A 23,979-nucleotide genomic window follows, 5' to 3' on the forward strand; every position below is an offset into this window, starting at 1 on the left:
TTTCTCTTCACCAGAGTTTAACCAGAAAAAAATTATTGGTTTGGTGGCTGATGTCAGTGTCAGAGTGTTTAAAGTTGTATTTGATGACAACACCCATCAGAGAATGAGGTTCGTATATTAGACTACAGGGGCGACTAGTAACTGTGCACGATTGCTGAAATGGTTACAGGCCATCCTGGAGGAACTAGGACGTCTCTTCAACCCCTCTTAGCTGATACTGAATCATGTAATTAAGGGCAGAATCCCTCAACAGAGCGGCCAGGTTGGTGTCACTGAGAGTATCACACACCTGCAGCTTAGCAAATAGGAAAAGGACGCATCCGTTTTAGTTCAACATAAAGACACCAGGGAAACAGCTGCATAAAGTTAATCATGATGTTTTGTTTGAATTAAATATTTTAAATATTAGTTTATATATGTATCCTTCCATGTGGTACACTATCATTTCCTTAAGTGGGTAAAACACCATATAAAGATTTTTTATTATATGTGATAATAATGATAACATGTTTTCCTGATATTCCCTCCATGCAAAATCTATTTATTTTGTTGTGAACGGTGATACCTCCGCATAATGAGGATGCCACATGCAACACTGACTGGAGCGCTTAAATAATTGAGAACCTTGTTTAATCGGACACCAGCAACTTTAGACTTTGACGTATGGCTTACAGACAGGTTGTATGTGTAATTGATGAGATGATGAGTTGTACTTCAGCATTCAATAGGAGTTGCATTGAATAGAAGTTGCTAAAGCATGCCTTAACTCAGCAACTCAACTCAGCAAAATAATGTAACATAATCAGTGCCTTTAACACTTCTGGGAAACACAGCACACTATGTCTTTCTTAATTGAACCATATTTATTCAAGTGAAAAGCTTTATGTACTATTTTATTAACAGCACTTGCGTGACTCAGTGAGGTCATTTTTTTTTTAAAACCTTAAGGCTCAAAATGTGAATTAATTTGAAAAACAAGGTGTTGCAAGTAAGACTTGATGCCATTTGGTGATTCCATGACAAAAGACAGTGTGTCTGTCCTAAGACCCAGTGTGCAGCAGTATCCTATTAAAGATTAAAAGGGAGCATTCTTCCAACTAGGCTGGACTGACATTTTGTTTACTTCTATCACTGGTGACATGGCAATATATTGATTAGCCTCATGACGCTTTTCCTGTTTAGATATGGTTTTGATATAACAAATTATACATTACAAATGGATGTAATGTTCCAAACAATTTTTGAGTACAACAGAGACTTTACTGTAACTTGTCTTTCTCTACACTTTGTGGCATTCAAGCTACTTTGATGCTTCTGAAATGCACAAAATGCTACCTCTTGTACTTTCTGAATTTACATTACTTTCATTAGGGTGACCCTTTTTGAGATCTATTATGCAGAATCACAAACAAAATAACAAATTCATTAATTTGACAGCCTGTATGTAAAAGTTGCTGGTTGGCTTTTCACAGACCATCCTAAAAGATGATTTAGGATTTAAGCAAAAAAAAAAAAGTTATAACATATAATTTGTTGTTTTCGCAGCCTATGTGGATTGGCAGACTCTGCTCACAGTGACGTCTCTCAGCGGTCCCTAGTTATAGTTACCAGTCTCGGGTTCAACACTCATGCACTATTCATTGGTGTATCACATCACTCCTGCCCAACTTCAGACTTGGACAAACCCAATTCTTTTCTGTGCATCTTAACTTTGTAGCCTTATTCTTACTGCTGTGTAAATGTCTAAAATGTTTATGTAGTGTTGCTTCCATTTCAGAGACAAAAAAGAAGTTCAGGGGCTATTTCCCTTACAGGAAACCTCCTGGAGCTACCTGGAGGAAGGAGACAAGAGCATTGTTTTCTTGTATGGTATGTACCAACAGATTATTTTAATTCCTCAGTAACATCATGTTAAGCAAAGCTCAGATGTGACAAGCACAGCTTTGTCATTTAGGCTTCAATGTTTTGCCGCCTACTTTGAGGAAGCACTTTGTGACGATACATTGCATGTATTTTGAATATTCTAAACTTCATGAGTACTGTGATGTCTTTTCGGTGTAACATGCTGCTCATATTGGTGTTTCATTGTTTTTCCAAACTCTTGGCTTTCAGTAAGATTTAAGCTTTGTTAGTGTTCTACATATATGGTGCGTAGTTTGGACGAATTCCACTTGTTTGGTTGTTTTCTGTTTTCAAGTATTATACACAGCTCTGAAAATGTTAGAAAATATTTAAAAGAAGTAACAGAACATTTAGAGAAAAAGGTGGCAGCTGTCCATGAAGGAATTTATCTCAAATAAACATACAATTTAAAAGGCCAATCTTGGAAATAGTCTGTATACCTGTCATGTTTTGACATTTTAAATTTACAAAATGCCCCTGGGGAAAAGTCAATTTGCAGATGAATTACTGCCTATTATTTTTCATGCATGTGAAATGTATCCTCTTTAATTGATGTATTAAGGTCAGCTGATTTGAATAATTGAAAACCCCTTTTGAAGGCTAAACCAGGGTGTGGTAGCACACAGACAACCCTCTAAAATGATGGCATACAGGCAGAACTTTAAGTTATAAACTGATCATGACACTCTTAAAAAAAATGTATGTTTTTTAAGTTACGTTTTGATTTCTGTTGACATGCATTTAATGTTTAAAATTCTCTGAATAATTTAGACAATTCTCCAATTGCTTTTAGGCGTTTCTTGAGAGCAATTAGTCGTTGGCCTCCTTCTGTCTTGTAAGACACTGGAGTAGTGTGTCTTGGTTTAGTCTGATGACTATACAGTAAAGTCCAGTTTTTCAGCAAGAGGTTTTGTGGCTGTTCACGCAAAAGCAGTAAGATTGTGGCTGCAGAACTCATAAATCTCAGAAATCATATATCATATCATATCATATCATATCATATCATATCATATCATATCATATCATATCATATCATATCAGTAATATCCTCATAAAAGTGCAGACCTGTTGTCTATGAAATACTAAATCATTATAAATTTCTTTCACAGAGCACACAAAGAACTGTTTTGAAGCATGAAGCGCAGTAAGCACCGTGGACACAAGGAGGACAGGAACGGAGGTATCAGTAGCAAAGATGGTTGACAGAGGATTAGGTCAAAGACTTCTTTGGGAAATGCTGGGTGACATTACAAACTCATGCCGGCTGGTATCCCATTTCAACTCACCATGCCAAACTAAAGTGCTAGAAACGTTGTCATGCATTCTCTACATTTACTCTCACCCTGAAACATACAAGTGCAGCAGTTACTTGACTTTACCATATCAAGATGACTTCTTCTTGACCTATAAATGGCATATTAGCTTTTTAGGACATATTTAAGTATTTCAATTTTACTACAAGTTGTCCTTATTGTGTATCTTTCACATGATCTCCAGATGAGCCAGCTATTCTGGAGACAGAGAACCTGTTTATGGGAGGAGGCCAAGATCCTGACACTATCTCACTGGCCTCAGTCACAGCTGTCACTACCAATGTATCAAACAAGAGGCAAGCATGATATTGTTGTGCATGTGGCTACCTTTTAAACTGTTTTATTGTTATTGTTGCGCTTGTATCTGGGTCATGACTCTTATGTAGATAAATACCTTCTTGTGCGTTCGTCTGTGCTGTAGGTGTCAAATGTTGTTGTCACTGACTAAACCCAGGAACCACATAAATTCTGTTGTTTGTCACTGATCCCCGATCTCATTATTATGTAGATCAAAACCAGACATAAAGATGGAGCCCAGTTCTGGAAGACCAGTAGATTATCAAGTAAGAGAATTTTAAGATTATTGACTCAGTCCTTTAGATTCATCATTCCAGTTTATACTGTAGAACATTATAAATGTCATTGTACTTACAAAGGAAGGTTGATCCCAGATTTTAGTCTTAGATGTGATGCCGTTGGTATGTTATTAATCAATTAATTAGCAAGTCACTCTGTCAATTACTTGATCTATTAATTTCAGGTCAGTGTGACAGTGATTGAAGCCAGACAGCTGGTGGGTCTGAACATGGATCCAATGGTCTGCGTAGAGATTGGAGAAGATAAAAAGTACACCTCCATGAAGGAGTCAACCAACTGCCCATACTACAATGAAGTGAGTCAGTCATGACAACATATTGTATGTATATATTCATATGTAACTATATAGAAGGAAGATACCCACAATATCATCACAAACAGCATGTTTTGTAATCCTAACTTTCATTTTTCTTTTCCAGTATTTTGTGTTCGACTTCCACGTGCCTCCAGATGTTATGTTTGACAAAATCCTGAAGTTGTCTGTAAGTTGTTTAATTTACAATAGTTTAATATAATGCCAATTCATATTATTCCTAGTTTGTTGCAAGGTCATAATATCTCCTTGAACCCACCCTTAGGTAATCCACTCCAAAAATCTTCTGCGCAGTGGAACACTGGTTGGAACTTTTAAATTGGACGTTGGCACAATCTACGGCCAGGCAGGTAAAGGATAAAGGAAAATCAGTCATCTCATTTTGAATGTATATTGACAAGAGATATTTAAGTGTTTGGCGAATTTGTTTTCTCTTTTCTCTTGCAGAACATCAGTTTTACCACAAATGGGCTTTGCTGTCTGACCCTGATGATATCACAGCAGGGTGCAAAGGCTATATCAAATGTGATATTGCAGTTGTGGCCAAAGGAGACACTATAAAAACTCCACACAAGGCCAATGACTCCGATGAAGATGACATAGAGGGGTAAATAGGGTCATAACGGAGGCCTTGATTATAAAGAATCCTGCTTCCTTCTTACCACCACACTGTTATGCCATTTCACCATTTGCTATTTCTGTTTCAGCAATCTGTTGTTACCAGAGGGGGTACCTGCAGAGCGACAGTGGGCTCGTTATTACCTGAAGATCTACAGAGCAGAGGGACTCCCCAGAATGAACACTAGCATCATGGCCAACGTCAAAAAGGCCTTCATAGGAGAAAATAAGGACCTGGTTGATCCTTATGTCCAAGTACTGTTTGCTGGACAGAAGGCAAGTAATGGCAATGATCACATATGTTGAATGCCCCTTGTTTTTGTAACGTGTGGATAATTCAGTTTCATCTCAGCAAGTCCAAAATATGAATTACACTGACAATACAATATCTAAATTGACTCAAGTATTAATATTAGTTGTAATGTGTGGTTACAGGGGAAAACATCAGTGCAAAAGAGCTGCTACGAGCCCATCTGGAACGAGCAAATTGTTTTCACTGAGATGTTTCCGCCACTGTGCAAACGCATGAAGATCCAGATCCGTGACTCAGACAAAGTGAACGATGTTGCTATAGGAACACACTTCCTAGATCTACGGAAGATTTCCAATGATGGGGACAAAGGTGATTCATAATTTTCTATTCCTGCTATTAACTGCAGAAGATTTCCTCTGGATATGGGATCACTTTGAGCAACTCCTAAACAGTTGTAAACAATAAGAATGAAGGTTTTAATGTCCTTCAATTTTGATCCACTCAGTATCATAAAAAGCATCTGTCAGGCATCACATTTCTATCCTTAATTTGCAAATTATCAGGTGCAAATTGTATTTATTCTTTATTTCTCAGGCTTCCTCCCCACTCTGGGACCTGCCTGGGTCAACATGTACGGCTCCACTCGTACCTACACCCTGATGGACGAGTACCAGGAGTTAAACGAAGGGCTCGGTGAGGGGGTGTCCTTCAGGGCCCGTCTATTGATCAGCCTCGGTGTGGAGATACTCGACCCCTCCTCTCCTGAGATTACCAGCTCCACAGAGGTGCAGGTGGAGGGAGTGCCCAACATCTCAGAGGTGGGTCCCTGCCTGGATGGGCAGCCATGCAGAGGAAGCCAATTGTTACTCTTGCTGACAGGTCATTGTGCTGCAGCTATTGTGAATTATTAATTGTCTTAATTTAGCCCACCTGGTGCATTATTTAACATGCTGTTTTGCATTAATGTGGCTGCTTTTTGTTGGCGAACAATGTAAGTCACACAGCAAATTCAATTGAGCATAGTGGGACCGTAACCCCGAGCCCTCTGGGATTCAGTTCTCACTGTCAGACAGCTTGTATTACACTGATTGTCAGGACCACTGCATTACATAATATGTTATCCAAGTGCAGCAGCTGTCAAAATTTCATTTGTGTCCTTTCTAAACTTTATTTACCAGAGAAAAGGGGAAGGTTGTGCAGCATTCACATTCAGATACTTACACTTGTCTGTTTATTTTCACAGACTGCAACTGGGAAGGTTGAGGAATTTTTCCTGTTTGGGTCTTTCCTGGAGGCCACAATGATTGACAGAAAGATTGGAGATAAGCCCATGAACTTTGAGGTCACCATAGGTATTTTACATTGCCTACTCATTATCAGATATTCCTAATGTCTGCCACTGTCTCATTATGAGACTGATATTGAATCCTTGGACAATTAAAGTTCATTTTCAGTGTTATTTTTGAGCAGAATTTAGTGATAAATGCATATTTTTGAAACAATTCCTGGTCTTAAGTTGGCATTATGTAGGGCAGTTTAGGAGTCACCTTAATTTATTAACATTAAAGTATGATTACTGTAGTTCATATGAAACCAAGCAGTTTTGGAGACCAAGTATCCTCATCAGCATGAGTTAAAAGTGCAGCACATTTAAGGGTGTGACTCGTAACATAGTTGGTTATTTCTAGGTTACTATGGAAACGAGATTGATGGGGTTGCCAAGCCTCAAACGAAGGGGAAGAAGGGGGGAGGTGATGGAGACGAAGAGGAAACTGAACTGATCCACAACTCCAGTGAGGATGAGATTGACGATGACGGTGACCTGACTTCAGTTGCGACTACTCCTCCCATGAAACCTGTCATCACTGACCGGTCAGAGCTATAACAATAAATACATCATCATAAAGTGACATGGGTGATAAACTAAACTAAAAAATTAACATGCAATATTTCAAAGAAAAACAGACGCACTAAGATGTTTCTTGCTAAATTCATGTAAGCAGCACAGATTGTTACTTCACTTATATGTTAAGTGAATATAGTTCTAGTAGTCCAAGGTATTACATTTCAAAATCCTGTGAAATGTTATGTGTTTTAGGTGACATTTTTAACGTTATTATGATTTATTTTTCCTTTTTGATGAAATGCATTCCTCATTTATATTCTCAGAAACTACTTTCACCTGCCGTATTTTGAGAGGAAGCCGTGTGTCTACATCAAGAGTTGGTGGCAGGACCAGAGACGGAGGCTGTACAACGCCAACATCATAGATAACATCGCAGATAAACTGGCAAGTCATACAATCGATTAATGGGTAGATGAGTATAGTCTTTTAAAAAGTTAGGTACGTAGTTTTATTAATTTGTCTATTAGAAGTTTAATGTTTCTGACGTTTGATGAATGAGCCCTTAAGAAAATGGCAATAAAAATGTTATTATTATTACTATGTAAACACCCTCTATTGCTTCTGCAGGAGGAAGGACTGAATGATGTGCAAGAGATCATCAAGACAGAAAAGACTTATCCTGAGCGCAGGCTTAGAGGTGTCCTGGAGGAGCTCAGCCAGGCATGCAGGTCTGTAGTTAACAACATAAACCAGATATTGTAATAATGGGCTGTATTTATCATGCAGTGGAATATAAAATTTTAAACTGACTGAGCTCCTCTTCTTTCAGTCAGTTCCTTTCGTTGGCAAACAAGGACCAGAATCAGTCGGGCAGAACCAAACTTGACAGGGAGAGACTGAAGCTGTGCATGTCCGAAGTGGTATGTCAATCAAATAAAGAGCTGTGTTTTTTTCTACTACTTGTTGACTGTAAATATTTGTATTGTCTCTAAATTCTGGGATGTTTCTGGTTGTAGGAGAGCATAGGCACGCAAGCTAAAGCCATGAGGTCACAGGTGAAAAAAAGCACAGTGAGAGATAAAATCAAACTGGCTCATAACTTCCTCCAAAAGCTGCGCTTCCTGGTTGATGAAGTAAGATCTACATCATTTTAGGCATCTACAGTACCATATACAAAATACACAGCCTATTGTACCTGCTTGTCATAGTGGTCAATTTAATTTTTTTAATCTGAGTTCTTTTCATTGCAGCCTCAACACAGTGTTCCTGATGTTTTCATTTGGATGATAAGTAATGGGAAGCGTATTGCTTATGCACGCGTTCCCTCCAAAGACCTCCTTTACTCTAACATAGATGAGGAGAGGGGAAAGGACTGTGGTAAAGTCAAAACAATCTTTCTGAGGGTGAGTTTATGCAAAACAGTCAAAAAGAAGTTCATTAAATCTGATATGTACTTTGAAATAATTCATCAAACGTCTTTCATCATTTGTAACCATGTTGTTTTGCTTTAATATAATGATCTGGTTGTTTTCCTTATATACTAAAGATCCCAGGTAAGAAAGGTTTTGGGCCTGCTGGATGGACGGTGCAGTCCAAGATAGAGATTTATTTGTGGCTGGGTCTGAATAGGCAGCGCAAAGACTACCTGAGCGGTCTGCCCAATGGATTTGAGGAAAATAAGTTGTCCAGAGGACCCGGTCTGCCGTGCTCACCACCCATCAGCCTCACCTACATGAGTAAGACAGTCATCTACTGGCCATACTCGCATCATCGATATATTAATTTTGTAATACATGAAATAAAGGTGTTCCCTCCACACAGTACAGCACAATGCAAAATATGGACTAATTGATTAATTTATGTGCATCTGGATCTTTCCACAGTGAAACAGATCTTCCAGCTGAGGGTCCACATGTACCAGGCTCGCAGCCTGTTTGCTGCTGACAGCACAGGATTGTCTGATCCCTTTGCAAGAGTCTTCTTCTCAACACAAAGCCAGGTCACTGAGGTGAGCGCACTCAAGGAAAGGGCTTTTTAGGAAGTGAGCTGAACTTGGACCTAAAATACATACATATAAATACTTACATTATTTGACTTACTGTATAGCAGATTCTGCATCTTTATCAAATCTTTTGTTTTCTTGCCAGGTGCTGGCTGAGACTCTCTGCCCAACTTGGGACCAGCTACTGGTTTTTGAGAATGTGGAGCTGTTTGGAGAGGCCAGCGAACTGAGAGACGACCCTCCTATCATCGTGATTGAACTCTACGATCAAGACACAGTGGTAAGGGTTGTTTTGAAATAGAGACACCTCTCTGTTTCCATTTGAATTAATGTGAACATGAGTCTACCTTCACACAGCTTGAGTTTCCGGATAGCAACTGTCTTACCATCCTCCTCCATCCTAATCATCCTAATAATTTAAGAGTCTGTCTGTCTTCCATTTGAATGTAAGACTAAACATATTATTAGTAATGAGTTAGATTCAGTGTGTGATATGCCATTAATATTGTGTCATACTATTACTTCATAATTAGAAAATTGTTGAGTGCTTTTAAGGAGTTTTTAAGATTTACCACTTTTGTTTGTGTCAACAGTAGCCTGATCTGAATTATATTTGAAAGAATGTGTTTGCTGACTGACAATTCTATATTTGTTTCTGACGATAACACCATTGTTTTGGATGACCCTTTGGATAAGTAGAGTGTGGAGTCTGATGGCTTGATGTACTGTAGAGGCACTGTAATGTGTGCAGAGTAAACTGTATTGAAAGGCATGCAAGAGGAATAAGATATATATCAATGGACTTAATGCTAATTTACAACAGTCCAAAGGGAGGGGTGGACTCTCCCTTATCAACTTATGCCTGTTGCATTCCTTTAAGTTAAATTTTGTGGTTTTTGTATGTGGGCAACAGAAAAATTGGACTCTTATAACCACTAACTGCAAGAGAGATTTAATAGTACATATTTAGAAACCGTAGTAATCTTTTGACATGACATAAACACACCTGTTTTGCAGTTCACTGGTTATTTTAGGTATACTGCTTTTTTCTCTTTTGGGCTCTTTTGACTTCATTGCTTTTATTTATCTATCTGTAGAAACATGTGCATCTAAAGCCATGTTTCTCCCTGCTGATATGACAAATCAAATGATGGCACCATGAGCGACCTTGTTTAATTACTTTTTCTAATAAAGCCAATCTAATAAGAGCAGTGACGGATTGGATATGGTAGGCCAAAAAGACCATTCTGTCAAATATTCCAACCAGAATTCATGTGTTCTTGTGTGGAAATTTAAAGGTTTCATCTGTCATATGCTTCCAGGGTAAAGCTGACTTCATGGGCAGAACCTTTGCCAAGCCTGTGGTCAAGATGGCGGACGAGCACTATGGCCCCCCACGCTTCCCTCCTCAGCTGGAGTACTATCAGATCTACCGTGGGAACTGCACAGCTGGAGAAATGCTGGCAGCCTTTGAACTGTTGCAGGTGAGCTTAATGTTTACATGGCTACAACTGTCACTGGAAGATCATATTGAAGTAAATGTTTTATAATCGTTTCTTGTGATGTCTGTTAGATTGGCCCCAACGGGAAAGCTGACCTGCCACCCATAGACGGTCCAACAGATATGGACCGCGGCCCAATCCTGCCTGTTCCGCTGGGAATCAGACCAGTGCTCAGCAAGTACAGGATTGAGGTGAAGACTTCATTTTAGCTTTAACTTGAACAATTTTACTTATTTACTAGAAAAAGCAAAAGCAAAAGAAGCCAACAAAATCTCTGCTTACTCCAGGTGTTGTTCTGGGGCTTGAGAGACTTGAAGAGGGTGAATCTCGCTCAGGTGGACCGGCCTCGTGTGGACATCGAATGTGCTGGCAAGGGAGTGCAGTCTGCCCTCATCCCCAACTACAAGAAAAACCCCAACTTCAGCACCCTTGTCAAGTGGTTTGAAGTTGTATGTTATCATTTAAATTACTCCAATATTATTTACATTTTCTATCACCTTCTATTAAACTGAGTGGACTACTGACGCGTCAATACAAATTCCTTTACACTTATACTTCAAAGCAGTTATAATCTATATTTTTCATAATAACAATGTGTCAAATGGTAATGTGTAATGTGAAAGGCGTCGCCTGTAGTGATGAACCTTCAGAGAATTATCACTCAACTCTGCAGCTCTCTTCGGCTTTATGGAGCGAGTTTCTGCTCATTGTTAAGCTGTCTAGCCGTAGCTTTACTGTTTTGGTTCAGTCTCACCACTCTCATATTGTTGTTTTTGGTCAAAGCAGGTGGCTGTTTTCAGAGTAAAAGCTCTAAAAACCCATTGTATACTACCAGCTCAGGACGAAATGGCAAACAGACACAGTTAGCGACTAGCTGGTGAACCTAGTGGAACATTTAGCAGCTAAAGAGACAGATATTTCCTTCAGGAGTTGGTAGAGACAAAACACAGAGCTAATGGAGAGTGAACATTGAACTTCACCATCTCAGGTGGACAAAAACACGACTCCAAATGAATGATAATGTTGCATCACAATCGCTGGATGTGTAAATAAGGAACTGTTTGCTAACAAGTTCAACATATCACTTATAAGCTGATGATATGTCACATATGTTGTGTTTACAATGTGTTTCTGATTTCCCCAATGGGCCAAAAAATCAGTTAATGCAGGTTTAAAGTATGAAACTAATCCTGGATTTTGTGTCTCAGGATTTGCCTGAGAACGAGTTACATCACCCGCCTCTGAACATCCGAGTGGTGGACTGCAGGGCTTTTGGCCGCTACACTCTGGTTGGCTCCCATGCTGTCACCACCCTGCGGAAGTTCATCTACAGGGCAACAGACAAGCAGGCCAACAACTGGTCCACTACAGGTAGGTTGGCCCTTAATAAACCAAAATCTGGAGTCATATTACACAATTTTCACATTACTTACTTATTATAACTTGCGATTCTGAAAATTAAAAACACACAATATATGTTTGCCCAAGCAATGTTGTCTCTGGTTGTCATGATTTAATTTTGAGAAATATGTCATTCACAACATCTGTTTATCTTCCAGAGGAAATTGTTGTTGTCAACATGGAACCTGAGCCTGCTTATAAGAAGATGGAAACTGTGGTCAAACTAGACTCTGTGAGTTTTTACATTTTCAATTTTATGTAACCTTTATTGATAGAATTAGACCCTGTTTGAATTAAAAATCCCATATAAAAGACAAGTCTAAAACAGAGAGCTCTTGACAGACACCATTCACACACTACCAAGTGAACAATTATGGAATAAAGAGCCAATCAGATCAGGCTGTGTAGAGTAAAATATTGTTGCATGATTTTACATTACGCAATCTGTTTCTCTGTGTAGTGCTCCGATGCTGTGGTCAAAGTTGAGGTGAGGTTGCTTTATATTTTATGAATTAAAAGATTTTATGTTTTATCAAGGAAACTCAAAACTATACTGACAACCTATTTAATGTTTTTTTTTGTATGAAAAGGATGATGATAAGGATGGAAAGGGGAAAAAGAAGAAGAGGAAGAAGGGTGATGAGACTGAAGAAGAGGAACTTGACGAGAGCATGCTGGACTGGTGGTCCAAATATTTTGCCTCCATTGAAACTTTGACAGAGGTAAGAAATTTGGATTTATTGACTGTAGCAGCTAGATGAAGTTAAGCTATACTTAACAAAACCATCCAGTGCTACAAAGTATCATGGCAGCTAAAATAAAATGCTCTTATATTTAAACTTTTCTTATTATATTTTTTCACATCTTTATTATCTTGGGGAAATTTGGATCTTGTTTTGATCTTGATAAAAAGTTTTAAAAATGACCTCCTGCTCCTATAGGCACTCAAGGCTCAAGAGGCAGCTCTCTCAGATTCAGAGGACAAAGATGACATGGACATTGCAGATGGTGGAGGTAAAAGTTTTATGTTGTCTGTCATGCTTTCACATGCTTCTCTGTCAGCCCTGAACCAAGTAGTAGTAAAATCTGAGAGAAAAACAGCAAAATTGACTTCCTTTGAAACTTTTCTTTGATTATTTAAACTGTCTTGCACTTCAAGTACTCAACTGCCATCTCCTAATACTGAAGGATGATAAATAGGACCAACAAAGATGCTTTTTTTTTAACTTTTCAAATGAAGTTCATCTTTTATAAGCTGACTAACTGTGTTGTTCTCTTCTACAGTGCAGTAGTGATCCGCTGCAACACTCATAGCCCAAGAATGCCTACATGTAAATACTGACATGAATCCAAATTTCCATATGTGGGCCAACCGCTTTTTCTCTCCCATATGCATATTAACCGTATGCTTGCCATGAAAGTTGTCAATTAGAACTAAATCATAATGCAGATTGATGAACTTTTTAAAATGATATAAATACATTTTAAACATGTTTGATTCTGTGCTGTACCAACCAGAGTCACCAATTTATAATTTGAGAAAATATATACTTTGTGCTGTACCATGTAAACTGATGTTTATGTGACATACAGTGGAAAAGTAATAAGAACATTGTGAGCTTGTCTTTAATGAGCTCTACAGAGACCTCACAGCTCTACAGCTGCCTGCCTGGAGGATCCTGTCTCGTTACCAAGTATCCCCACTGAACTGTATACTTCAGTAGTATACAATTCAATGGTATGCTTGCTGTATACAGCTGGTTTTGGCAACTTTCATGTGGAATTCATGTCTCGAGTGCTCTGCTCCTTCACCCCCCCGCCCCCCACCCCCTCTTCACTCCATCTTCACCGCTAACCTGTACTCAGATATCAAACCTGATGACTCTCCTGTGAAAGGCACCAAGAGAGGAAAAGGAAAGAAGGACAAGAAGAGGCCAGTACTCGATCCGGCAGGGAAGAGAAAGCCAAAGCTGGATGAACTTAAGGTACTAAAATGTCTCGTTTAAACTCTTGTGAAGATAACAATTGACTAGAATTGACTATACTTGTTGTTTGTACATGACAAGATGTTATAGGTAGAAATGTAACCTGGAATGGTGCAAAATTGTGAGAAAAAGAAAACAGAATTCATGTTTTTAATTTTTTTTTTTGTTCTCAAACAAGGTGTATCCCAAGGAACTGGAGGGTGATTTTGACGACTTTGAGGACTGGCTGCACAGTTTTAACCTGTTCAGGGGAAAAGGTGGTGATGATGATGACCAAAATGTGACAGACGAAGACAGGATTGTTGGAAAATTCAAAGTAAGAGCAGAGAGAGTACAATACATTAAGATAGGATGAAGTTATTTTTCTCTCAGTTAAGTAATTTTTTCTGTACATACCTATAATATCTATTGACAAACAGGCTAATCATGGATTACCATTTTATTTAGCTAACTTAAGACTGTTAAAGAGAGTGAGGAATGCTTCTGATTGTAAAGCGTTTTTCTCAATATTATTGTGACATGTAACCTTTGTGTTTCTTAAGGGCTCAATGTGCATGTACAGAGTGTCAGATGATATGCCCAGAGACGTGAGCTTTGACTCCAACATGGGGATGTTTCAGAACATCCCTCACAACGACCCGATTAACATCCTCGTCCGCATCTATGTCATCAGGGTAAGCTATGTATTCTGCACTCTACTGCATTTTAATGTGAATACTGTTGTAGATATGATTTTTTTTTAAAAATCAATTTAATTAATTCTGAGTTCACACTATTTATTGGTAGGCGACTGATCTGCATCCAGCTGACATTAATGGGAAAGCTGACCCGTACATTGCAATCAAACTGGGAAAGACAGAGATCAAAGACAAAGAGAACTACATCTCAAAACAGCTGAACCCTTTGTTTGGCAAGTAAGTAGAAAGACTTTATTCTGTAACATTCGGTAGATCAATACAAAGGTATTATTTGATTATACAGTACATGTATTGATTATGCATAAAAACCTAACAAATGCTGTATTTCTCATCCTCTCAGGTCCTTTGATGTTGAAGCCACATTCCCAATGGATTCCACACTAACAGTGTCAATTTATGACTGGGATCTGGTGGGGACTGATGATCTGATTGGAGAAACCAAACTTGACCTTGAGAACCGCTTCTACAGCAAACACAGAGCCACATGTGGTATCACGAGTAACTACGCCATGTAAGAATCAAAGACTGACCTCCCTGTGGCAGTGTGTGGACAAACTTAAGTAAATAATATAATGTGGAGCATCAGGAAGTAGTGTTAGATGATATGTCAGCCACAGAATAGTACATGAAATTGAAACTTGTGTAATGTTTTTTTACTTGAGTGTAGTGTCATTTTTTTCATAAAGGAGGTATAATCTTATTATAAACTGTAGAGTCATCATAGCTTTACATAATGCATTATTTTTCATAGCTATAATTACTTTTATTCTTCTCTGTAGCCATGGTTACAATGTTTGGAGGGACCCGATGAAACCCACACAGATCCTGGCTAAGCTGTGCAAGGATGGCAAACTGGATGGGCCTCACTACGGCCCTGGAGGAAGAGTGAAGGTGGAGAACCGTGTCTTCATGGCACCGACTGAGATCGAGGATGAAAATGGTACGTGCAGATTTCATTCACAGTTTTGTTAATCTTAATATCCACCAGGAAAATATTTTGGATGAGAAGTGTTTTGTCTGTAGTATTGGCTGCTTGTGATATTGGTAACACAAGATGGACTTGTTGTAATTTGTGCCGGAGCCGCAGCTAAATGCCTACAGTACCTGTAAAAATGCAAAGTGTGATTTCGAATAAATTTTAAATTAAACCACATGGATTATTTGATGTTGTTTGGCAGGTCTGAAGAAGCAGACAGAGGAACATCTGGCTCTGACCGTGTTGAAGCACTGGGAGGAAATCCCGCGGGTCGGCTGCAAGCTTGTCCCAGAACATGTGGAGACCAGACCACTGCTACACCCTGATAAACCAGGAATTGAACAAGTACGTCAATGTATTCATGTTTTCTCGACTCCAGCTTCACCTTTTAAACAGGGGTCATTCTTCTAAGTAACTTAAATGTTTTGTTTTCATACTAAAAAACTTTGTTCCCTTGTGTTTAATTGGCTTTAGGGGAGAATTGAGATGTGGGTGGATATGTTCCCTAAGGATATGACGGCACCTGGCCCTGCCCTTGACATTTCACCACGGAAACCGAAGAAGTATGTTGACACTGATAAAGTCCAGCAGGCAGAGGTGCTGCCTGAACTTTTATCTGAATAAATTATAAGGTTTAATTCAGGGACGGTGGTAATTCACCATTAATCATAATATTATTAGTGTTTGATCATATATCTTGTCATTTCTGCTTGTGTTCAGGTTTGAACTGAGGGTGATCGTCTGGAACACAGATGAGGTTGTTCTAGAGGATGATGATATCTTCACTGGAGAGAAATCGAGTGATATATTTGTGAGAGGGTAATGTTGAGCTTGATACTGTATATTTTTGTGTTATTTACTCATTTCTCTCTTTTATAATTGTACACAGATGGACCAATATTTGTAATACATAAAAATACAAAAATATTTGATTCAGATGGAAAACAATACTTGTTCAAGATTTTGAATCTATCCTTCACTTCTCTGCCTGTAACAGTTGGCTGAAAGGGCAGCAAGAGGACAAGCAGGACACCGATGTCCACTACCACTCCATTACTGGGGAGGGCAACTTCAACTGGCGCTTCGTCTACCCCTTCGACTACCTCATGGCTGAAGAGAAAATCGTCATCTCTAAAAAAGAATCAATGTTCGCCTGGGATGAGACCGAGTACAAGATCCCAGCTCGTTTGAATCTGCAAGTGTGGGACGCTGACCACTTTTCAGCAGATGACTTCTTAGGTCAGTCATTTATAGCGATCTTTGACTTCATGAATCCTTATTTTTGCCACAGAATTAAAACACCTTACTTTATTTGGTATATTCTATAATTGAACTCATCAGGCCTTTTTACCACTGCCAGTTAACCTTTCTTGCACTTAACTGAGTTATATGTCTTCTTGATAGGTGCGATTGAGCTGGACCTGAACCGCTTCCCGCGTGGTGCTAAGACTGCCAAGCAGTGCACCATTGAGATGGTGACAAATGAAACAGAGATGCCCATGGTCTCCATCTTCAAACAGAAGAGGATCAAAGGCTGGTGGCCATTTGTGGCCAGAAATGAAGAAGATGAGTTTGAACTCACGGTAAGTCACAGTAAATGAAAGCCAGTAAATCAAAATGTTGGTTAGGACTGATTTACTGAAACAATAAAAAACTGGACTGAATGTATCAGAGATGGACAGTTGATTGTGCTTCTAACTTGAGCTTATTGGTAATGAGGTCATCTCTTATTGCGGCTCTGCGATTTCAAGCTCAAGTTCTTGTTAGTGTGCCTGACACTTGTAACATCATCAGACTAATCTGTACCTGAAACCCTTGTGATGACTGAAATTGTTTTTTGTCTTTTCAGGGAAAAGTGGAAGCAGAGCTGCACCTTCTGACAGGAGAGGAAGCTGAGAAAAGCCCAGTTGGTGAAGGACGCAACGAACCAGAGCCGCTGGAGAAACCCAAGTATGAAGGATATTCTCTAAACACCCCACTGTTGTCCTCCTTATTAATGACCACTCTTTAGATCTGTTTCTCTTAATTACATTGTTCAGTTTATTCCTTGGCTTGGCTACCTTTCACACCTCGTTATAAACACACGGTTACACAGATGCAAGCATAAATACAGATTCTCAGTCAGTCCAGCTTGACTAAAAAATTAACTCCAACAAGTGGTCTAATGCAAAACAGGCCAGAAATAACAAAATAAATACTATGATAAATACAAATGAATAAATTAAATGAATAAATCTGTCATAAACATAAAAACAAACTATAAAACAAACATAAACACTATTTAAAGAAAAATAAAATTACATAATACAATGATAACCAAAATGAGCAATTTCCTGAAACGAGCAAAGACATTTGTACGAATTTACTTCAACCAAGTTCTGGATTTATGCCTACTTTACATGGTAAGTTGCTGTTTCTTCATATCTTTTGTGTATTTCTACCTACAGGTTCTTAAAATAAGTTGTTTCTATGTCTTGCCTTTTGCTTTATCTTTGTGTCAGTAATGTCAACTACATTTACATTTAGATTTGGCTTAGAAAGAGAGCAACAATGGCCCATAGCGCTGAGAGTCTGTATTACTGAACATTTTGTGTTTCTGTCCTTCCAGCCGTCCAGACACCAGCCTTCTGTGGTTCCTCACTCCCTTCAAAGCCATAAAACACTTGGTCTGCAACCAGTACAAGTGGCTGGCCATCAAGATTGTCACTGCTCTCCTGCTGCTAGCCATGCTAGTTCTTTTCCTCTACAGCATGCCTGGTTACATGGTCAAGAAAATGCTGGGAGCTTGAGATGTCGCTCAGACACCTCAGCAGAAGGTTCCAGCAGTTTCACTAACCAGATGGCCTCTGCCTCTCTCTCTCTCTATCCACACTTTCCTTTCATTCATAGCATTTTAAAAACTAAATAGCAACAATATTATAATTTAGGTAAAGCATTCAACTAAGATTAAAATAGCAACTATTTTCGTAGCAGAACATATTCTACTGAATATTAGAAAGTTGGTTTATTGAATAAGATATTCAAATACTGACTCTCAGCTATCAGGTGAGAAAAAGAAGATAATCAACATACTCAGTGTTTATAGAGTTATTTCATATTCTGAAGATGAAGGTGTCGATTTAAAATTGAGGATTTCCAATAGATTACTTTTTTAGCCATAATATGCTCACCAGTCTGGAGTGGAGAGAGCTCTCTATTACTGAAGATTAAGGCATTGTGAGAAATAAATCTCTGCACCTGCTTCTGAAGAGGATCAGCGCATTTCCAAAATCCCAATATGCAGTACTTTGAAGAAAGAAACAACCACTGGTGGGTTTAAGAACTGCATCTAAGATCAATCTGTTGAAGAGAGAATTAATAAAGAAAGTAATAGCAGAGAAAGAGAACTGTGTATAAAATATAAGTAGGGCCAGAATGCAGATGTAAAGATATCCCATGATACAAGAAGAAGACTGAGAGGGCACAAGACAACACTTTTAGATGCTCATTAGCATCAGAGCAGCGGCTCAGATTGGAAATTTGAATCAGTCAAGTACAAAAAGACACAAAAAGTTAGTTCTGTAAGCATGTGAGAAAAAAATACTTACACAACAATGATGCACAGAACAAAGAAAGAGGAAGAAATTTCATATCGAAGGTTAACATTGTGGAGGGATGGTCGTGGTTTTGGCCTGATATAGAAAAATAAAATCACAAAACTCATCAGACAAAACTAGACAAGACACCATCAGTAAAAATGGGACCAGTGTAGCCAGTTTATGAAGAGGCGCAGCTGGAAGGACCCATAATCTTGTTAATTCAGAGAATGTTTCACATGATCAAGATGAAATTGAGGTAGAAAACCTACAAGCAACAACTGAAAGAGGCTACAGCAGAAGTGTGGAACCAACTGATCTAAACATCCCTGCAGTAATGCTGCTGTGTATGAAATTTACTGAAATCTTGCAGTGTGAGGACTTGGATTTCTTACTTTTGAGCCATTTTTATTGATATTCTAGTAAAGTTTGCAGTGATTTATAGGATTTGTATTTGCATTTGTTGGTCAGTAGCATGCACAATACGGCTTTATGACAAATTTGTGAATAAAGTTTCAAGAAAAAGAACATTTTATTCTTTTTTCAGCAGAGTGTAAAAACATAATTTAATAATATCAGCTCATCCACATTTTACCCTCTGAAACCAGCAAATCAATAGGATTGTTTGTCACAGGAACAGCTTTGCTCTCATTTTCTATTTGATTAAAAAAAAGGAAGTATTAATTATTCTATCAGCCCTAAATTATTAGCCATTTTCCTTTGTACATATGAGATATAGGCAGTGTAAAGAAAGTGAAAAGTGACCATTAACATCAACACAATAGATACAGACTGGAATTATAGGGCTAAAATACATTCCTCTGTCGATCAATAAGTGTCCTCTTCATCCAACTTCTACACACAAAATAGACCAAGGTGTGTGAGTAAGCAGGCCTTACCTCGGTCAGATTAGGTTATATCAGCTCTTAATGGGAGCACCCCTCCATAATTCTATGTACATGTCATATTAACTGAAATATTTTCTTGTTTGACTTGTTGACTGGCTTTGGTGTTTTGTAACACCTGTTTACGTCTCTGTACTCCACCAGCCGTCCAGATGTTGCCCTCCTCTGGTTCCTCATCCCCCTCAAAGCTGTGAAACACCTGATGTGTGACCAGTACAGGTGGCTGACCATCAAGATTGTCACTGCTCTCCTGCTGCTGGCTATCTTGGCTCTTTTCCTGTACAGCGCACCTGGTTACATGGTGAAGAAAATGTTGGGAGCTTGAGTTAAAACTGTTTTCAAAGGATGTGCATTCAGTTATTACTATCTTATTGTTGTTTGAATGTCTTTGCACCTACCTGTATATGCCATTTGACAAAAGAATTGATGCACTATTACAATAGCAGTGCTAATAATAAGTCTTCAATACATTCATTATCGGTTATTAATGTAGTCTAATGTGTAAACACCTCGAATATTGCTATTGTTGGCATGATAACTATGCAGTTTTTGCTCTTGCTTGTAATGTGGTTTTCTGTATGCAATAGTTTGTGACTTTATAACCATGTAATACATTCACCAAGCATGTCAGATCAAGAATTTCATTGATAAAATATGTGTGAATTTTTAGTTGTGTAGTTGGCTTGTGTTGAAATTAAGATTTTACTCCTTAAACAATGTTTTGTCATGTTTTCCTGTTGTATTCATGGTATTTGTCTTCATCAACAAGGTGAAGTCAGACTATGTATGATATTTCACATTTGTGAATAAACTGACCTTTGACCCATTAATCTTTCCAGTGGTCCTGTTATCTTTGTCCTTGTGTCTGTGTGGTATGTATGAGAGAGCATTTGGAAATTAAATCGCATGGGTTCGTGACCAAAATTTCCAAAAATAGCAACATACATTATTTAATCAAAAATCTAGTGAAAGCAAAATTACTAGGTTAGGATGTTCTGCTGCCGAAGTTGGTGTTGAGTGTGTGGGTGCAGCTAAAGAGGGGGCTGGTTCTGGGACACTGTCGTGGGCTCAACTCAATAAAAAACACCACTTACTGAGACAGTGCCCACCTGATGGCCATGTAGATTTGCCTGCACTCTTACACTCACACACATAAAACCCAAACCAACAATTAACTAATCCTATTTAAAAGTATTGTGTGTGCATCCACAGCTGGATATATCTTCTTCCTCTGTGCTGTAGACCTCCATTGTTGTTCAAAAACCCATTAAAAACACGTCAATGACCAACACCACTACACTGGGTGACATTTTCCTTGATTATGCAGGGTTTGGTCACGTTAGTTTGTTTGGAAATGGCTTCAAAGACTAATAACAGCGATCACGTTATCAGTCTCTGGAGAGTAGTTTTGTGTACAGCAGACACCACTGTGCATGTGTGGGGACGCAGTTCTGTTTACAGTGCTTCGCTAGCTTGCTACATATCACAACCTCTTGACTTGTAAATTTATCAAAGAAATTCAGTACAGATTCAAAATTCAGTACAAAGGCAACACACTACTTTAAAGTAATACACATAATACTTGTAAGTAGGATCAGTACATTGTTGGTTTGGCTGTGCACATGAGATTTGTTGACAATAAGAACATTTTAGAAAATTGGCAGCCATATCCTTTAATGGTGCATTACAACAGAGAATGGGACAAAACGTTTTCCGATAACTAGCGCCTATTTGTAAGATTAATGGAGAGCTAGACAAATAGGGATGATGTTGGGATGATGGCTGGACTAATGAGTGGGCCATGACATTAACATAATATCAAGGCAGTGTAGCCAACCACAGCAAGTTAGCCTAAGCCGATGAAGATATACTGTAAGATGAGGTCAAAGCCACAGAGTACCTGCTCTTGGCTTGGCTGAGAGTAGGTTTTAAAGGCAGCTTAAAGGATATGGCTGGCGATTTTTCTATACTTTTCTTATTCAGTCAACAAATCTTATGTGCAGAGCCAAACCAACAATTAATTGATCATACTTTAAAGTATTGTGTGTGTGTATCAGACCAAAGTCTGATATATCGTATTCCTCTGTGCCATAGACGTCTGTTGTTGTCCAAAAACTATTAAAAACACGTCAATGAGCCACACCATTGCACAGGGTGATATGTCCCTTCGCCACAAAGAGTTTTGGGCACAGTAGTTTGTTGTTTGTTGTACTGAAGTTCTTACTTAATTTACAATGAAGTATAAAGTCATGAGGTGGTGATATGTTGTGCAACAAGCTAGCAAAGCTAGCGAAGTAAACAGAATTGCTTTCCTGCACATGCACAGTGTCACAGTGTCTGCCTTACACAGAACTGCTCTCCTGAGACTGCAAACATTATCGCTGTTACTAGTCTTTGGAGCCGTTTCTAAAAAACTACCATGTGCAAAACTCTTTGTGGTGAAGGAACGTTTGTAACGGTGTGGCTCATTGATGTGTTTTTAAACATTTTTGGACAAAAACGGAGGTCTATGGCACAGAAAAAGACCATATATCAAGCTTTGGACACACACACAATACTTTAAAGTAGGATGAGTTTATTGTTGGTTTGACTCTGCACATGATATTTGTTGACGATAAGAAAAATGTAGAATACTACTATATTATGTGGTATTGTTTAGGGTTATTATGGTATTGTTAACACATAATATAGTAATCTAGTCCAAAAACAGTGTATTATGTATTGGGTATCCTTAACAAATAGCATTCTGCAAGATAACAACAAGTTTTTTTTTAGTTTTCTCAAAAAAGTGCATTTTTCAATTTAGATGATAAAGCCAGATAATTATGGCATTCTTACACATTGTTCATGTCTCTGTACTCCACCAGCCGTCCAGACATCGCCCTCCTCTGGTTCCTCATCCCTTTCAAAGCGGCAAAACACCTGATATGTGACCAGTACCGGTGGCTGACCATCAAGATTCTCGCTGTTCTCCTGCTGCTGGCCATTTTGGCTCTTTTCCTATACAACATGCCAGGTTACATGGTGAAGAAAATGTTGGGAGCTTGAGAGATCTGGTGAAATTTACTGTTTTACACTGTAAAGAAATCATTAAATTGTGTGTTGTTGAGTTTTTTTGCCATTGATTTTGACAAAAGACACAATCAAAATGTAGATTATCAGCTTTACTAGTGTAGCTAATATATACAGTAATAGGCAATGTTGTTCTAATTTTAACATGTAATCACTATTCCATTACTGGAATGTAGTGGTGAAGATTTGTTACAATTTCCCAATGACAGTTTGTTTTATTTTGCCTGACTTACTTTGATTCTGATTGTTGTTGTTGTTGTTGTTTTTGTAGTGATTGTTGATGTTGCAAAGTGAGACTCTTTTGTGCTGATTTATTGTGAACAGTTTGTCAACAGTGTGCAGATATATAGTTGGCTTTGAATTTGTGAATAAAGTGACACCCACAACTGTTTATAATCTTAACATCATCTGTCTGGTCATTTGTTCACATACATGACAGTAATTCCTCTTAAATTAAATTAGATTAGATATTATATTGTCATCGAACAAGTACGAGTACTTAACAAGATGCAGTTGGCATCTGTCCAGAAGTGCAATTTAGGCAAAAACTGCAGATGTACAGGATATAAATTACTGTAAGCAGTTTACAAAGATATAGCCTACAAAGATATAGATATAAAAATGTGCAGTGAGGCAGTATGTTATATACAGTAATGTTTGACGTTCATGTTACTACAGTGAACTTGTCTTAACTGTGTTAACATAAAGTTTCCTTCCATGAAGTGGGGTACTGACCACTAAATATACCAATTCTTAAGTGATCACACAAGATTTAAACTGTGTTTTTTTAAATGTATTTTACTGTTTTATTTCTTATGAATTTTGAATGAGATGTGGGAGAAATATGACACTTAACTCACTAATGCTGAAATAAGAGGGAAAGCATTTCTGTTATGATTAGTCTTGGAAATCTCACTTGCAAAAAATGTATTTAACTGGCAAGTTCTTGCAGTAGAGCAGTCAAGCAAAACAAAGAATAAGTTCTATCTGACTGATGCTGTAATCGATCCTAACACCTCTC

The 23,979-nt window shown here is 38.3% G+C and overlaps 1 protein-coding gene across 6 annotated transcripts in view; it reads left to right on the plus strand.

Annotated features, from left to right (window-relative positions):
• LOC121914073 (otoferlin-like) overlaps positions 1-23,334 on the plus strand; it is a 25,554-nt gene extending 2,220 nt beyond the window's left edge. For 2 of the 6 annotated variants that reach the window (XM_042437071.1, XM_042437075.1), the window contains 43 exons: positions 1,778-1,869; positions 3,012-3,082; positions 3,400-3,511; positions 3,724-3,778; positions 3,976-4,107; positions 4,232-4,294; positions 4,391-4,475; positions 4,573-4,732; positions 4,833-5,019; positions 5,179-5,365; positions 5,591-5,814; positions 6,240-6,348; positions 6,685-6,868; positions 7,166-7,286; positions 7,470-7,570; positions 7,672-7,762; positions 7,859-7,975; positions 8,093-8,245; positions 8,389-8,578; positions 8,726-8,850; positions 8,990-9,124; positions 10,167-10,328; positions 10,418-10,537; positions 10,634-10,795; positions 11,555-11,717; positions 11,906-11,979; positions 12,208-12,234; positions 12,338-12,469; positions 12,689-12,761; positions 13,614-13,732; positions 13,911-14,048; positions 14,275-14,406; positions 14,519-14,646; positions 14,771-14,941; positions 15,210-15,370; positions 15,609-15,751; positions 15,881-15,969; positions 16,127-16,225; positions 16,404-16,645; positions 16,811-16,989; positions 17,256-17,356; positions 18,015-18,222; positions 20,031-20,114. In XM_042437071.1, coding sequence (XP_042293005.1) covers positions 3,037-3,082; positions 3,400-3,511; positions 3,724-3,778; positions 3,976-4,107; positions 4,232-4,294; positions 4,391-4,475; positions 4,573-4,732; positions 4,833-5,019; positions 5,179-5,365; positions 5,591-5,814; positions 6,240-6,348; positions 6,685-6,868; positions 7,166-7,286; positions 7,470-7,570; positions 7,672-7,762; positions 7,859-7,975; positions 8,093-8,245; positions 8,389-8,578; positions 8,726-8,850; positions 8,990-9,124; positions 10,167-10,328; positions 10,418-10,537; positions 10,634-10,795; positions 11,555-11,717; positions 11,906-11,979; positions 12,208-12,234; positions 12,338-12,469; positions 12,689-12,761; positions 13,614-13,732; positions 13,911-14,048; positions 14,275-14,406; positions 14,519-14,646; positions 14,771-14,941; positions 15,210-15,370; positions 15,609-15,751; positions 15,881-15,969; positions 16,127-16,225; positions 16,404-16,645; positions 16,811-16,989; positions 17,256-17,356; positions 18,015-18,195 — 5,373 coding nt within the window. In that variant the 5' untranslated portion in view covers positions 1,778-1,869; positions 3,012-3,036 and the 3' untranslated portion in view covers positions 18,196-18,222; positions 20,031-20,114. Of the gene's footprint in view, positions 1-100; positions 263-1,760; positions 1,870-3,011; positions 3,083-3,399; positions 3,512-3,723; positions 3,779-3,975; positions 4,108-4,231; positions 4,295-4,390; positions 4,476-4,572; positions 4,733-4,832; positions 5,020-5,178; positions 5,366-5,590; positions 5,815-6,239; positions 6,349-6,684; positions 6,869-7,165; positions 7,287-7,469; positions 7,571-7,671; positions 7,763-7,858; positions 7,976-8,092; positions 8,246-8,388; positions 8,579-8,725; positions 8,851-8,989; positions 9,125-10,166; positions 10,329-10,417; positions 10,538-10,633; positions 10,796-11,554; positions 11,718-11,905; positions 11,980-12,207; positions 12,235-12,337; positions 12,470-12,688; positions 12,762-13,613; positions 13,733-13,910; positions 14,049-14,274; positions 14,407-14,518; positions 14,647-14,770; positions 14,942-15,209; positions 15,371-15,608; positions 15,752-15,880; positions 15,970-16,126; positions 16,226-16,403; positions 16,646-16,810; positions 16,990-17,255; positions 17,357-18,014; positions 18,223-20,030; positions 20,706-22,753 lie in introns of those variants that run through there. The other 4 variants (XM_042437073.1, XM_042437074.1, XM_042437076.1 and 1 more) reach the window with 4 other exon arrangements.
• Positions 23,335-23,979: the final 645 nt, after the last annotated feature.

This window comes from Thunnus maccoyii, chromosome 16, assembly GCF_910596095.1.
Source record: "Thunnus maccoyii chromosome 16, fThuMac1.1, whole genome shotgun sequence".
NCBI lineage: Eukaryota > Metazoa > Chordata > Actinopteri > Scombriformes > Scombridae > Thunnus > Thunnus maccoyii.